This window comes from Coenobita brevimanus, chromosome 77 (genome assembly GCF_032717465.1).
Source record: "Coenobita brevimanus isolate Jiangsu-jjx chromosome 77, ASM3271746v2, whole genome shotgun sequence".
Lineage (NCBI taxonomy): Eukaryota > Metazoa > Arthropoda > Malacostraca > Decapoda > Coenobitidae > Coenobita > Coenobita brevimanus.
Window position 1 is genome coordinate 6,594,186 of NC_137030.1, and position 16,336 is coordinate 6,610,521.

The 16,336-nt window shown below is 40.9% G+C and overlaps 1 protein-coding gene across 1 annotated transcript in view; it reads right to left on the bottom strand.

Moving 5' to 3' along the window:
• CROT (Carnitine O-octanoyltransferase) overlaps positions 1–16,336 on the bottom strand; it is a 74,933-nt gene that overhangs the window by 47,361 nt on the left and 11,236 nt on the right. Inside the window, exons 2-5 of the mRNA XM_080279168.1 lie at positions 13,456–13,589; positions 12,177–12,315; positions 10,781–10,909; positions 6,243–6,326 (exon numbers count right to left, since the gene is read on the bottom strand). Coding sequence (XP_080135294.1) covers positions 6,243–6,326; positions 10,781–10,909; positions 12,177–12,315; positions 13,456–13,589 — 486 coding nt within the window. The remainder of the gene's footprint in view (positions 1–6,242; positions 6,327–10,780; positions 10,910–12,176; positions 12,316–13,455; positions 13,590–16,336) is intronic.

Below are 16,336 nucleotides of genomic sequence, written 5' to 3' on the forward strand. Positions count from 1 at the left end.
TACCACATCAAGGGAGTTAACCCTTTCACTTCTTAATGCTGTACCATGGTATATGTTAACGAACATGTGCATTTTTTAAAAGTTTACACTGATGATCACAAAGCCTATGTGCATTTTTACAAAGCACCAGCTCTAGTGGATCAATTTCTCCTGAAGTTTTTAGCATGCATCTGAGCCTTCCAACTCTGCCTTGACTAACCCTGCTCAAAGCAGTGACCAAAAAAAACAATTAAGGAAACTGGGAGTTTCCTAACTCAGGCATCCACCAAGGTGCTAATAAGGTAAATACAGCTAATCCCATGATATATTCCTTCAGAGTACAGTATGGAGACTGGAGGCTGACCTAAACAGAAGTGAATAAAATTATGTGATGGTATTCCCATAATCATCCTATCCATAATTCCTACTGAAAAACTGGGTCAGTAAGAGAGGAATAACTATTGCTTCCAAGCCTGGTCTCATGGCTAACAATTACAGGAACAAAATAAAATAAGAGACCATGATGATAAGTGATGATATGAGACATCCACCCAAGGCTGAATAAAACTGTCTGATGGCAGTGAAAATAAACTGATAAAGACATCACAATATTAATGGATCACTAGAGAACGTTTCTAATTTCTCAGTTATGAGATGTCTTTCCTAAGCTGAGTAAAATACTGTAGTCTGATGGTAGCAAGAATAATGTAAAAAAAATAATAATAATGGTACAAAAATATTAACTGGAACTATTTCTACCTCCTTCACTGAAAGGTCTTCGCTTGGGTGAATAAAATGGCCTGACATTAGTAACAGCATATTGGCCATGTGGAGAGGATGGAGGGTGAAAGACTGATGAAGAGAGTGTATGTGAATGAGGTGGAGGGGGAAAGAGGGAGGGGGAGGCCGAGGATGAGATGGAGAGATGGGGTGGAGAGGTATATGAGAGAGGGGGGTGTGAGTTGGGAGCAGGGGAGTGAAATGGCGGGGGACAGGGCGACTTGGAGGCGATTTGTTTGTGGCCACCCCAAACGGGATTGAGGCGACTGGCAATAGATATTGGAGAAAATGGTATAACCAATAATACATATACAGCTGTGAATCCCTACGTCTTCATCAAAGAATACTTATACCTGATTGAAGAGATAACAGTTTGTATCACTATCATCCCATCACAAAATCTCACAAGAAGAATGGAATGCAATAAAGTACGTAAAACAACAGCTTAACCCCTTAACCGCGGGGTGTCACTTTCGTGACGCTTGGGAGCAAGGGATCATACCGCGGGGCGTCGCTTTTGTGATTCTGTGTTATTTTGAATTCACCCGGGCTTCCAAGTGGTGGCTTGTATCATCTATCAGTACTGCCAATGTCCAACAAAAGTCAGCACTCCTAATCTCATCTGTACTCCCATCCATTGTTGACAATTTAGCCATTTCTCCCCATTCCTGACTCCCCTCCCTGCCCCCCCTCCATTACCCTATCCTCTCGCCTGCCCGGCCGTGCTACGCTAAGTAAATCTTCCCTCGAATTTTTCACTGATTTCATCCATTGAAATAAGCCCTACGCCCTATTCTTATACCAAATAATATATACAAGAAAGAAATAAGGTAAGTGAGAGTGCCATACACCTGGAATTGGCTAATTATCACCTGACAACACCTCACGTGCACTCATTCGCAAATTTTCGCTGTTTATTTCCCCTTGAAATATGCCGTGTAATCTATTTTCGTAATAAATATACATATAAGGAGGGAAAGGAGAAGCCTAAGTGATATTTACATTCACCTGGAACTACCTAATTTATAATGTATTGTCTAGATTTCCTGCCAATCATTTCACTGCCATATATTCGCTGCTGTCAAGAGGCTAACATTGGTAGTAATGCATTTCCCTAGGTAGGCCAACACCCCGGCCCACCCTTATCAGTTCACTCTCATCTTCCAATGTGGAGGTATGTCTGTTCGCTCTTGCTAACTTCAGGGACTTTTCATCCCCATGCAAAGGGCCCTGTGACCTTTACCCCCTACTAAACCTCGTGTGGAAAGAGGTAAAGGGCTGACAATTGATAAAAGAGTAACTACGATCTTTCTATTGAGTAAAACAGTGCAAGTGGAATTGTAAATAATGTGTAAATAATGTGTAAACAGCAAGTGAAAGTAATGAATGTAAATATACGTGAACAGTGGAAAATAGTTTTATAAGTTACTTCAAGTGACAGTGCATAACACAGTGTAAATAAAATAGAAATGTAAATAACGTAAATAAAATAGAGAACGTAAATAGAAATGTAAATGAGTAGTATTATAAGAATACGAGTATATACCCTAGGAGTAATGAAAGTGAAAGTTTCACTCTAGCGTGTCTGAATACTATGAGTTATGAGAGTGAAGGTGAAAGTGACATTCACTCTCAATGCTAGTATACAGGACGAGAAAGTGAATGCTACGTATTTTACTGAAAGAAATTGAATCCCTACAATGACAATAAACTAATACTACTGAAGGAAACTTATGGATAAAGACTGTAGATATATATAAGTGTTATATAGTAATAGAAATATAAAGTGTGAGGGGTTTTATGAATAATAAATGACAGAATACCAACAGCAAACTAGCGCAAGTGGGAAGGTGATACGCGCTCGTAATTTTCATTGCTTTCACAGTGGTTTTTATTTAGAGTATGGATCCCAAACTACTTGATAATCATAGAGTAGTGTTTATAGTGTTAATATCTGGCTGTGGTAATCATATTACGGGTTGTCGGGAAGTGTAAAGTGGAGACTTCATTACCCAACTTCAGAGGTCTCCACAAGTCCTACGGTAATCAACAAAGGCTCAACAAACATCCCAGGAGAAAGCTGAAGGTATGTGCCATATGCATATGTAATTTTAATATTCTAGGACTAATAACTGATTTTTGGCAAATATTTTTTGAGAGTCTGTCGGAACCCGAATAACCCCGCTGGAGACGCAAAACATTGGGAAACATGCCCACGGTGTAAGGGTTAATGGGGTTGGATATCTCTGCTAGGTTACTGCACTGTAAAGTAAGCCATACATTCATTCATTCATCACTAAAGATTTTGAAATAGTATTTAATTAAAAACCTTTTAAACTGTAGCCTGTCATTATTCTAATCAGACATCTCACTGATAAAGAAAGCAGGATACCACACAGAAATGGGAAGAACTGAGCAAAAGAACTCTGAATCAAGTGCAAGATGAAACTGGATGTATAGGAGACACTCATTCTACTGCAAAATAATCAGTTCCATTTAAAAATCAAATCATCCCCACAACATTTAAAATATATCATAACCATTATCCTAATTCTAATTCCCACAAGTACAGGAAAATAAAAAAGGTATAAATCATTAAAGACTATATAACAAATTCTTACCCTTTCACCTCACGGGTGTCATATTATTTAATTCTTCAGTACCAATGCAATTATACAAAGCACAAGAGACCACCCTAATATGGAAGGGGATAATGCAGGGTATATTCAGTGGAAGCGATGAAGAAGATTAAGTTGGGATAGGCCCCAGGAAGTGATGGAGTGTGTGGTGAAATGCTTAGGTATGGGGGTGAGATTGTTGTGGAGTGGATATAGAAGTTGTGTAGATTGGCTTGGGAAGAGGGAAGGGTTCCAGAGGACTGGAAATCAGGTATAACTGTTCCTTTATACAAAGGAAAAGGGGAGAGAGAAGTATGTGGTAACCATAGGGGTATTTGCCTTCTTATTGTGACTGGTAAAATATATGGTAGAATACTCATTGATAGGGTTAGGCATATGACAGAGGAGCTAGTTGGAGAAGAACAAGGGGGATTTAGGAAGGAAAAAGGGTGTGTAGATCAGATATTTGTTCTAAGATGTTTAGTGGAGAAGTATCTAGAGAAGGGAATGGATGCTGCCTTCATGGACTTGGAGAAAGATTATGACAGAATAGATAGGCAAGGTATGTGGAAGGTATTAAGAATATATGGAGTGGAGGGGAAAGTGTTGAGTGCTGTGAAGAGTATGTATGAGGGAGCTAGGGCTACGGTGCGAGTGGATGGTGAGCTGAGTGAGTTCTTTGATCTCAATGTGGGACTGAAACAGGGTTGTGTGATGTCTCCATGGCTGTTTAATATATACATGGATGGGGTTGTAAAGGAGGTGCAGGGTAGGGAAGTGGATGTTGGGGGTGGCTCTAATGACTGAGGGTGAGATTTGGAAGCTTCCGGTGTTGCTGTTTGCTGATGATACAGTACTATTGAGTGAAGATGAATGGGAGTTGCAAGGTTTGGTGAATGAATTTGGGACAGTGTGTAGGAGGAGGAATCTGAAAGTTAATGTAAACAAAAGTAAAGTTATGGTGTTTGAGAGGAATGAAGTCACAGAGTGTGCAGTGACGTTGGATGGTGAGGATATGGAGAATGTGAGTGCATTCAAGTACTTGGGTAGTGTGATGAGTAAGGATGGAACTTTGGGGGATGCAGTGCTTGAAAGGGTACAGCAGGGAAGGAAGGTTGTTGGTACACTGAAAGCAGTGATGAGAAATAGGGAGGTGAGTATGGAAGTTAAGAAGTCACTGAATGAGAGTATTGTGATCCCTACCCTGACGTATGGAAGCGAGGCATGGACCTTGCAAGAGGGGAACAAGTCAAGAGTGAGAGCAGTGGAAATAAGTTACTTGAGAGGAGCATGTGGAGTGATGTGGAGGGACAGGTTGACGAATGAAGAAGTGAAGGAACGCTGTGGGGTGGATGTGGATGTGGTTGAGAAGATTAGGAGAAATACACTAAGGTGGTTTGGACATGTGAAGAGAATGGAGAATGAAAGACTGACTAAGAGGGTGTATGTAGGTGAGGTGGAGGAAGGGAGAGGGAGAGGCAGACCGAGGATGAGGTGGAGGGATGGAGTTGAGAGGTATATGAGGGGGGGGGGTGAGTTGGGGGGAGCGTAGTCAAATGGTGGGAGACAGAGCGACTTGGAGGCGTTTTGTCTGCGGCCACCCTTTGCGGGATTAGGGCGTCGGGCTATAGATAGATAGATAGATAGATATTCAGCCCCTCCAACCTGAAAACCCTACTCTGAGCCAAGTAAAATCATTTGGAGGTAACATCAATCCATCCATCCACCATCCAAACCCATGTCGCCCCATGAGGAGTGTAGGAACCCAGGGCTCGGCCAGTTGGTCCTGACATTTAAGATGAGAGTGACCAGCCTCACTCATCCCTGAGTGGCATTACGTGAGCAATAAACCCCAACCACCCCTTGGATATAAACCTACAAAGGCCCAATCCGATTGGAGCACCTTAATTACCCACTAAACCACCAGGTGCCATAGTTTGGTTATATGGTTACCATCCAGAATAGAAATGGTTTCCTGGTGTACAGAAAACCAAATGGCTTGTTTCTCAGTGTAGAGTCACCCAATGCCAGAAGGAAGAGGAAAGAAAGAAGGTAAGAAAGACAGAAGAGGGAGTGTAAAGTCACCCATTGGCAGAAGAAAGAGGAAAGAATGAAGGAAAAAAAAAAGACAGAAGAGGAAGGAAAGAAATGTGGAAACGGCAGACACCCAAAGCAGCACTAAATCGAGTGAGTGGATGGCGACAAGAATAAAATAAAAAGACCTCAGACTGAAGGGATTAACTACCTAATGACTGACAGGAGTGGTGGCATATATCTGAGTGGCTTTAAAGACTTCACAACACCCTCTTCCTGCACAATTTTTTCCGCACAACACATTTGAATATCCTCTTGTATGCTACTGATGCAAACTAAGCATAAAATACAATGCTCTGAATAATATATGGATACTCAGGTGTAAAATGCAAGATAAATTATAAGGAAGAGATGCTATGAGGTCACATTGTTATCTAGAATACAACCCTTGAACTCATCTCTCTGGTCCTGTGAAGTCCATTTGAATATTAAAATATATAAACAACACATACGAAAATGCTAAAGTGCAATTTACAAAATAAATTATTGAGGATAAGGCACTACAAAGTTTCTTATGCCATTTATGGTTTATTCACTGTAACTTTGCTGAGACTTTCACTCTTTTGTCCCTTATTTCACAGTTCAGAGGCAGACCATACGACGCAACAGCTCTACAACCTTTGCACAGCACTTGTTTGTGACTAGCACCATATTACAGTGTTAATCTGTTCTTACAACTCAGCATTATTAGATGGACAAATTCCAGCTTTAGGCCTAGTTAAACTTAAAAAAGTAGAGTATAAAGAATACCTATATGAGCCTGGGACTCACCTCTTTTGTCTTGTGTGGTTTGATTCGCTGTTCTCGAAGTGCCAGGTTGAACATTAGGAAACCCCACAAATACTGTGATCCATACTGAAAACAGAGACTGATACAAGTTAGATGAGGTGGAGCCAGGATTCCAAGTGTTTGAATGGTGAGTGAATGAGTGTGTGGCACATTGCATTCGGCAAGTTGATGATAGGTTCCCCCACTTTTTTCTTTTCTCTTGAATTAAGGGACCCTACCTCATCCTAACTATGGCTGGGAAAAAGAGGATGTATGATGATGATGTTCATGAGAAATAAGGTGGAGGTATAAGAATAAGGCTAGTATGAGTTATAGAGAGGACAGCGGGATGCCAGGGCACAATGACATGGAAGTAATTTCTCCGTGGCTACCCCTTCTGGAATTAAGGAATGTGGTTGTTGACATACAGATATATACCAGACTGCGTTACACAGGACTGGAAGAAATGAATGGATATCGGGTAAATATATTGTATAAAAGAAAAAGAATGAAAAATTACTAAACTGCCATCATCATCATCAGCATCATCATTTTGACCATTTCTCTCACTCACAGATGGGATAAGGAAAGATCCATAAACAAATATATAATTAATCCCTCAATGGCTGTGAGGTAATACATTTGTGGGCACCACAGGCCAGCCCTGGGACCATTTTTTTCAAATCTCGAAAATCTAATTTTTTTTTTCCCACGGATGGTGAAGAGAACTGTCTGGCACACCTGCCAGACAATGTTCTTCCTAAATCCATTCTTTCATTCAATACAATTCGCAGAAAAATTAATCAAATGACAAAGTCTATCTATCTATCTATAGCCAGACGCCATAATCCCATAAGGGGTGGCCGTTTGACTCTGAGATAGATATTTTACGGGGAGGGGCACAAACCCTCTGCCATTCCACTTGCTGACACATAGGGAACACGTATGGGTTGTTTATATGGCTACCATCCAGTGCTGTAAATGGTCTCCTGGCTTAAAAGAAACCATTAGGCTTGTACTTTCCAAAACATGTAATCCAATGGGTGATACAAAAAAACATGCGAGATGAACTAACTTCCTGAGTGCTTGAGATGGCAGAGTAGGTTCATGTAATCATACCACTGACCTTCGTTCCCTTCCCATTATTGTTCGCATTTTTTAAATAGATTACATTAATCTAATGTCAATGGCATTCGTACTGTATGGTGCTGTTCGACAACTGCGGCTATTTAGGGGGGGGGAAAAAAAAAAGATAATTAAAACAATGCATTAATCACTGCATATCCATCCATGTCTAGATACCTTAATCCCAAAGGGGGTGGCCACTACCAAATCACCTCCATGTCACACTGTCTTCTCCCATCAGACTACCGTTCCTTCAAAATCACACTACCCTCATTAACACAGCTACCTCCCTGCCCTATATCTCTATCTCACCCTGCATCTCTTCTCCTTCACTATCCATCCACCTCACTCATACTCATAATTGAGTTGCTAGTGTTATACTAGTTTTTCTCTTGAACGTTTCTGTGGATTTATTATAAAGTTGTTTTAAAGTCAGAAATGTGTGTGTGTGTGTGTGTGTGTGTGTGTGTGTGTGTGTGTGTGTGTGTGTGTGTGTGTGTGTGTGTGTGTGTGTGTGTGTGTGTGTGTGCACTTTCAACACAAACATAATGAGCAAAAACTACATTACTTACAATTGTTCTGCTTAAAGTAGCATTTCACTAAAATGGTACACATCCTAGACATAATCCCATGATCTGGTGAATAGTTTGCTATTTTATTCTTGCAACCACCAGATAATTTTATTCAAGTCAGACAGCCTCTAGAGTGAAGGAGATAACACAGGCTAGATCTAACTCCTCCAGTTTCAAAATCCTCTGCAAAGCTGAACAAAACAGTCTCATCTATCTATCTATCTACTGTCAGATGCCACAATCCGATAAGGGGTGGCCACAAACAAATCACATCCATGTCCGCCTGTCCCCTGCCATTTCACTGCCCTGCTCCCAATACACACAGTTTTCTTTCATATACCTCTCCACTCCATCCCTCCATCTCATCCTTGGCCTCCTCCTCCTCCCTCTCACCCCCTCCACCTCACTCACATACACTCTTCTCATTAGTCTCTCGCTCGCCATCCTCTCCATGTGGTCAAACCATCTCAATGTATTTCTCCTAACACTTTCTATCACATCCACATCCACACCACAAAGCTCCTTCACTTTCTCATTTGTCAGTCTTTCTCTCCAGTTAACTCCACATGCTCCTTTCAAACAACTCATTTCCACTGCTCTCACTCTTGACTTGTGTCCTTCCACCAAGGTTCAAGCCTGGCTTCCATATGTTAGAGTTAGTATCACAAAACTATCATGCAGCAACTTCTATGCTCAGTTCCCTATTTCTTATCACTGCTTTCAAAGAACCAGAAACCTTTCTCCCTTGTTGTACCCTTTCAAGCACTTCACGCTTTAAACTTCCATTCTTACTCATCACACTACTGAAGTCCTTAAATGGACTAAAATTTTTCATTTTCTCATCATCCAACCGCATTGTACATTCAGTGACTTCACTTCTCACGAAGACTACTGTATAACTTTACTCTTCCCTACATTCACCTTTAAATTCCGTTTCGTACACACTCTCCCAAACTCATTCACCAAGCCTTGCAGTTCCCCTTTGTCACACTACCGAAGTCCTTAAATGCACTCACATTTTTCATTTTCTCATCATCCAACTGTATCGTACATTCAGTGGCCTCATTTCTCACGAAGACTATAACTTTACTCTTTCCTATATTTACGGAACCTTTTGATTCCGTTTCTTACACACTCCCTCAAACTCATTCACCAAGCCTTGCAGCTCCCTTTCGTTTTCACTTGACAATACACTATCATCTGCAAACAAAAGTACAGGAAGTTTCCAAATGCTGCCCTCTCTCATTAGGGTCACTCCAACATCCACTGCCCTACCTTGTATCTCTTTTATCACACCATTCATATACAGATTGAATAACCATGGAGACATGACACATCCCTGTTTCAATCCAACATTCAAACAGAAAAATTCACCCAGTTCACTGTCCACATCCACTGCAGCCTTAGCACCCTCATACATACTCATCAGGGCATTTAACAACTTACCATTTACACCATATACAGCAATACCTCGATATACGATACCCCTAGATGCGATACCCTGGCTAAACAATGGGGACAGAAATACCACCATACCTGCCTAACGATGGCTGAACCCTGGTTTAACGATAGGTTTTGATTTTTTAAACCAATTTTGCTGGTTTTTATTCTCAAACTGTGTGTTTAGCTTGACTTATACACTGTTTTTAGACTTAGATAAATGTGTTTTAGCCATAGGTGGGGTGAACATTGTCATTTTGGGGTACAGTTTACTAAGCTTGATTTTTTTCCAGACTTATATATGACGATTTTCAGATTTTATCTGTTGGTTTTAGTGGGTTATTTAAAGGTGTTAAGTTTAGGTTAGCTTCCTTTACAGATGTTAGGCCATTTAGATTGGCTTTAAACTTGTTTTGGGGCTCATTTGGGTGGGTTTTGGACTTGGCTGGGTGGGAAACCCAAGGCTGAAAAACACATCCCATTGCTTTACATGTTAAATCTACTCCGATATATGATACCCCACCCAACAATGGGGTCTTACCGTACCTAACCAATTACATCGTTAAGCCAGGGTAGGCTATACCTGTATCCTTAATGTTTTCCACATTCCTTGTCTATCCACCTTGTCATATGCTTTCTCCAAATCCATGAAGGCTGTATGCAACTTCTTTCCCTTCTCTCAAAACTTCTCCACGTAATGCCTAAGAATGAATACTGATCTACACAACCTCTTCCCTTCCTAAAACCTCCCTGTTCTTTTCCAACGAATTCCTCTGTTGTTTCCCTAACCCTGTCAATAAGTATCTTACCATTTACTTTTCCTATTACACTCAGAAGACAAATACCCCTATGATTACCACACACTTTTTTTTCCCCTTTTCCTTTGTATTAGGGAATAAGTATACCTGACTTCCAATCCTTCAGGACTCTACCATCCTCCCAGGCCAATCTGTACATCTTCCATACCCATTCTACTGTTTTCTCTCCCCCATGCTTCATCATTTCACCACACACTCCATGAATTCCTGGATCATTCCCCATTTTGACTTTTTTCATTGCTTCCACTACCTCCATCCTACTGAATTCTTCCTATCTTCTCACCTCCCTCCTTCTCCCAGCCATTCCCCAGTCACTTATACTCGCATTACTTTCATTCCCTATGTACAACAATTCCTTAAATTGTTCTCTCCATCTGCTCATTTTTTCTCCCTTCTCCACTAGCAATCTACAACATCCATGACTCTCTTTCTCACAATCATTTACCACATTTATCCACCTTCATGGCCTACCACAGTTTCTCCCCCTTCCATTTTATTCACATATAGCCACTGCACCACCCTGTTCATTTACATTCTCTCCTTACAAATGAAGATAATGCATAAAACAAAACAAAACAAATCTTACCATAGCGGCCTTTTCAATGGAGGGCTTCTGGAGAGTGGCATTGAGGGGCTGAGGTCCAACAGTATTCATCATGGGCAGGATGGGTTCACGGTACATCAAGTAAGCATAATGTAGCCACCAGTCCTCTAACTGAACAGAAGAGGAGGTACTGAATTATCTATCTATCTATTGCCAGATGCCTCAATCCCGTTTGGGGATTATAAAATGTTTTATTATTTGGGGGACTTGATATGTGTTGGAGGTAGGGCTGAATCTAGCTCAGTAGTTAGGGTAAGGAATGATTGGTGGAAGTTCGGAGAACTGTTGCCTCTCCTGAAATCAAGAGGGTTCTCCCTCCATGCTTAGGAAATCTTGTATGCAGCATGTGTTAGGAGTGTAATGTTGCATGGCAGTGAGACCTGGGCAGCAAAGGAAAAGGATGTATGTAGGATAAAACATACAAAGATGATAATTACTAGACAGATGTGTAGTGCATCCTTGAATACAGGTTTGGGGGCATTAGGATTGTGAATGAAGAGGTGAGAGGAAGGATGGGACTAGAATGCATTAGGTAGACCGAAATGGTTTGGGCATGAGGAGAGGATGGAGGACGATAACTGGGTGCACAGGGTAAGAGGAGGGATGGTTGAGGATACGATCGCAAAAGAGACCGAAAAAGATCTGGGATGAGGTCCTAAAGCATGACCTCTGGGATAATGGACTGAATGGAGAGGCTGAGAGATTGAGTAGCATGGACAGCTGCCATTGGTGACCATGGCTGACACATGAAAAAATGGTGGAGCCTTTAAAAATGAATGAATGAACAAATTATGGTATGCACTTTGAAGACAGCAGCTGCTATGAAGTTATAGTGTTGATGATGAGATGAGCTTGGTATAAAAATAATGTGTATATCATGAGATGTGCTTTGAATGTAACAGCCGGTGTGATGTTACAGCATAGCTATACTCTGACTGGAAGAATTCAAATGAAGTGATAGAAAGCTTAGCCATGATGAAAAACTGCTTTGGGTGGAAGAGCTGTATGAAATTACAGTGTTTATAATGAGCTATGCTCTGAATGGATGCGTCAGTATGGAATTATACTGTTTATGATGAGATGTGTTTAATATGGAGTAAAGTGCTTATTATGGGATGTGCAGTGAATAGAGAAACTTGCAGAGCCCTGAATATGATGTAATGAGTTGCTTTGGCAAGCTTAAGGAAATAAAAATGAGCAGCAACTGAAGAAAATGTATCAGCAACAAACAGCTATATGTATGTCAATATTATTACCATTACCAACATTCTGATCCCACTTATGAATAAAATATGGGGTGGGTATATCACACACACACACACACACACACACACACACACACACACACACACACACACACACACATAATTATGCTCACCCAGTTTCTCTTTTTGTCAGCATAAGCAAGCAACTTCTTATGGAGTTCTCGGCCGATGCCCAACTCAAACTTCCTCACTATCTCTTTCGTTGTTTCGTACTCCTCCTGTGTCGCATGAGGTCGCACAGATTTCAAGTACCTGGGTTGAAAGGGACAGTCAATAAATGTTTGTACAGTATTTCTAGATCCAACCACCCAGTCCATTCTCCACTCCTTTCCTGCCCCATCAGGAGTGTTGGGGTCCAGAACAAGGCAGCTCAGTCCCACCCATGCTAGCTATTAGTACAATAGCTAATTAGGATGATTGATGATGATGACGATGATGATGAGTGAACGCAGGACAAAGGTATGTGAAAAGGATAGTGGTGCATCATAGAAAGAGAAGTCACTGAATATGGACATGAATGCCACAAGACCCTTTTATCGTGGCCAATTCTCACAGGATGCAGCATTGGGTGATATATACCACGTAGTTTACATCACCATCATCATCAACATTACCAGAATCACCCCAACCCTGATTCCCACCTAAGAGTCAGGGTGAGGTAGGATCCTGAGATTAAGAAAAACATAACAGCAGAAGTATCGTATCAAACAGCATGTCCAGTGAAATGATCCACATTATCATTCACATGTCCAGTGAAATGATCCACATTATCATTCACATGTCCAGTGAAATGATCCACATTATCATTCACATGTCCAGTGAAATGATCCACATTATCATTCACATGTCCAGTGAAATGATCCACATTATCATTCACATGTCCAGTGAAATGATCCACATTATCATTCACATGTCCAGTGAAATGATCCACATTATCATTCACATACTGAAAGGAAAGGGGAAATGTTCCTCTGAGCTAGACCTTATTAGATTATATAGCTCCGCTGGGTGACAGGAGGACGCTACCCCTCCCAGCATGGCAGCTACAGGGCATGGCTCACACTCACAACTCCCCAGTCCCAAGTCCGATGCTCTACCACTGAGCCACCCTGCCCCCATTCACATACTAAGTAAACCTTTGAAATCTTGGTTCCACAATCTAAAAATCATGCAATTTTTATCAGATGAGGAAAATATCAAGGGTCAAATACAGCAGAACTTTCTTTAATCATTTCACCATGAGAGGTTGAGGTCTCAAGTGAGGCATAAAACACTATAACAAAATGAAACAGACATCCTGGAGCTGCAGGGATTAAGATTAATTGAAGGACTGCTGGTATAATCAGTTTATTAATCAATTCTCTCTCTCCCTCTCTCTCTCCACTTACTGACCTATCAAGTGTCTGATGCAATGGAGGAACAGGCACAGTTGGAAGGTCCTCATCATACTGAAACGTCTTCTCTGTTGTGGTCAGGTAAATCTCATGCTCCTTCCTCTGGGTCCCATCCCCAGTGCTGTTGGTACTCTGAAAATAAAACCATCATTTTTATTATTGTTATCACTGGTATCATCATTATCATAATTTGCATCATCAACGCTGTCATCATCATCATCATCACCATTGTAACAGTGACAGTATCATCAACACATCACTGCCCTCCTTATAATTAAGTCATCTTTATAATTATCAATATCACCATCACTAACAATGTCATTCACAGGCTATACAGTATGTTCAGATGAGTCTCGATCCACAACAACAATGTTTTCTGGACTTACAAGACTCATTTTGTGTGTGTGGTGTGTGTCAGTAAGGGCGAAAGACCAGTGCACCACAAGATGCTGCGTGTCAAGGTTCTCTCAGCTCCAACATCAAGTGCAATCAGCTCTCATAGTCTCATTCCTGAAATATATAAGATGTTTAAATACTGTACATGACTCATTCACTTCTCTTTATCTCCTGTTTTGTCAAAGTAATAACATTCACTGCAGTAAAGCTGTGTTTTAGTAAGAGCGTGTCCACACGTGTTAAATGAGTTATTTGAGAGGAGCATGTGGAGTGAGGCTATATGTAGAGACAGACTGACAAATGAAGGAGCATTGTGGTGTGGATGTGGATGTGACAGAAAGTGTTAGAAGTACAATGAGGTGGTTTGGCCATGTGGAAAGGATGGAGAGCAAGAGACTTATATGGAGTGCATGTGAGTGACGTGGGGGTAGTGAGACTGAGGAAGAGATGGAGGGATGGATTGGAGAGGTATATGAGAAAAGGTGGGGTAAGCAGGAGGGAGGGAAGCAAAAAGGCAGGGGACTGGGAAACATGGAGGAGATTTGTTTATGGCCACCCCTTAAGGGATTAAGGTGTATTTGGAGAGATGTATGTAAACATGTTTCAGTGCAGGTTTGAACTTAATGGCAGCAAAGGTGATCTAATAAGTGTGTGTATACAGGGAAGCTGATGTTGCCAACATGATCTGGATGCTGCTGTTCTGAGCATGTCTACAGCTTGTGTTGTTTACATGTTGTCAGTAGATTACTGTTCCAGCACACGGGTGGATACACCACGATACATATAATAAATGCAACCCTAATTATAAGTCACCTTTTCTCATTTTTTCTTGCACTTAAGTTTACAAAAAATTACAGCAAAATTGCCTGCTACAGCTCCATTGTTATTATTATTATTTTTTTAATCTGTCCGACTCTGCCCATAGGCTTCACAGCCTGCCACCATGGCCCAGTAGTCCTCCTGCATACCATACACCTCCACTGTAAGGTTAATTTTCTAGTTCCAGTTGTTTAAAAAAAAAAAAAAAAAAAAAAAAAAAAAAAAATGCTATGGAACATACTCCTTACATATTTTGAGGACTGCCTGTATATGTAAAAATACCATAAAAAAGACACACACATCAGTACATTTACCAGTAAAAACTTGCTGTCAACAATTAACTTAGCAGAGGTAACTATGGAAATAATGCTCCACATAACTGATAATCTGTAATCCTGACTTTAAAACTTCCTCTACCTATCATACCATACAGCAGCTAGCTAATTAATATAATACGGTACTTTCCAAATGAGTGTATAATTATACAGTATGGTGCTGGTATTCACTTCTGATTACCTACCTAAAATGGGACTAAACTTTTTCTACAATCTACAACTCTCTCTACATATTGTTCATAAAAAGCTCTCCACTATGGCACATTTACTCAAGTCTGACAAAGATCATTAGCCTTTAAAGTTTGGTTGATGGCCAGGTGTAGTTAAGCTGGAAGGCTGATTTATATACTAGCAGCTAATAATTATGAACATTCATTCCTATATCATAAACAAGGTTCAACATAATTCTTACAATCATGACACAGTATCAAAGGAGTAAACCCACTTCTGTGAGATTAAAACATATTGACTATTGGATTACAACTTATTTCAGCTTATTCTTGCTTCCTCCTCATGATCTCATTTAACTTAAACACTCCTTACACTGAAGGAAGTTTACCATTATGTGTAACCCGGTATAATGAATTACCAAATCAGCGGTCATTTACTGAACTGCCACTTTTAATTGGAAACACCGTACAGTATTATAATTTTTAACACCATACAGGTTCATACACACCTAATTACCTGAAATCTGGTCAGTTCTTAAAAATTCAACTACAGTGGGCTCGCACAGTGCGTGAGAGATTGGTCGGTGCACGAGCTTGTGCACTAGGAATGCATAATCTCATGGGAATAATTACATATGGGCGGTACCCCCTCATACCTGGACATTTTTTGGCCCTTAGAGACATAATAAAGGTCATATGTTTCAAACACCGTACTAAAGCTATAGCTACAATAACAAAAATATGGGTAGTCACCCTAACAACAGTAGACAACAGGCCTGATAACCTTAAATAACAGGGGTTCCGAGACGCGGCAACACTTACAGCACCGCACTCCCCACCGCACCAACACTTCCCTCCCCAGACTCCTCTTGATCACCTTCCCCAGGAGCATCAAAGTCACTCACTTCGGCCATAAACCCTTCAAAGTCCAATGCTGACACTTCTGACATTGCATCCTCTTCATCCTCAACAGGAACAGGAGCAGACGATGTAGATGGTTCCGCAATTTCACCAACTTGAGCCCGCTGTGTGTAGCTTGTTATGAGCGTCTGTCTTCTCCTGTTTATTTCTTCCCTGTGCCTGTCTGTGTAGAAACGGAAGAGTTTGTCGATACCAACCAGAAGTCCCTCCGTTCTTAGGTTGCTCACTTCCTGTTCCT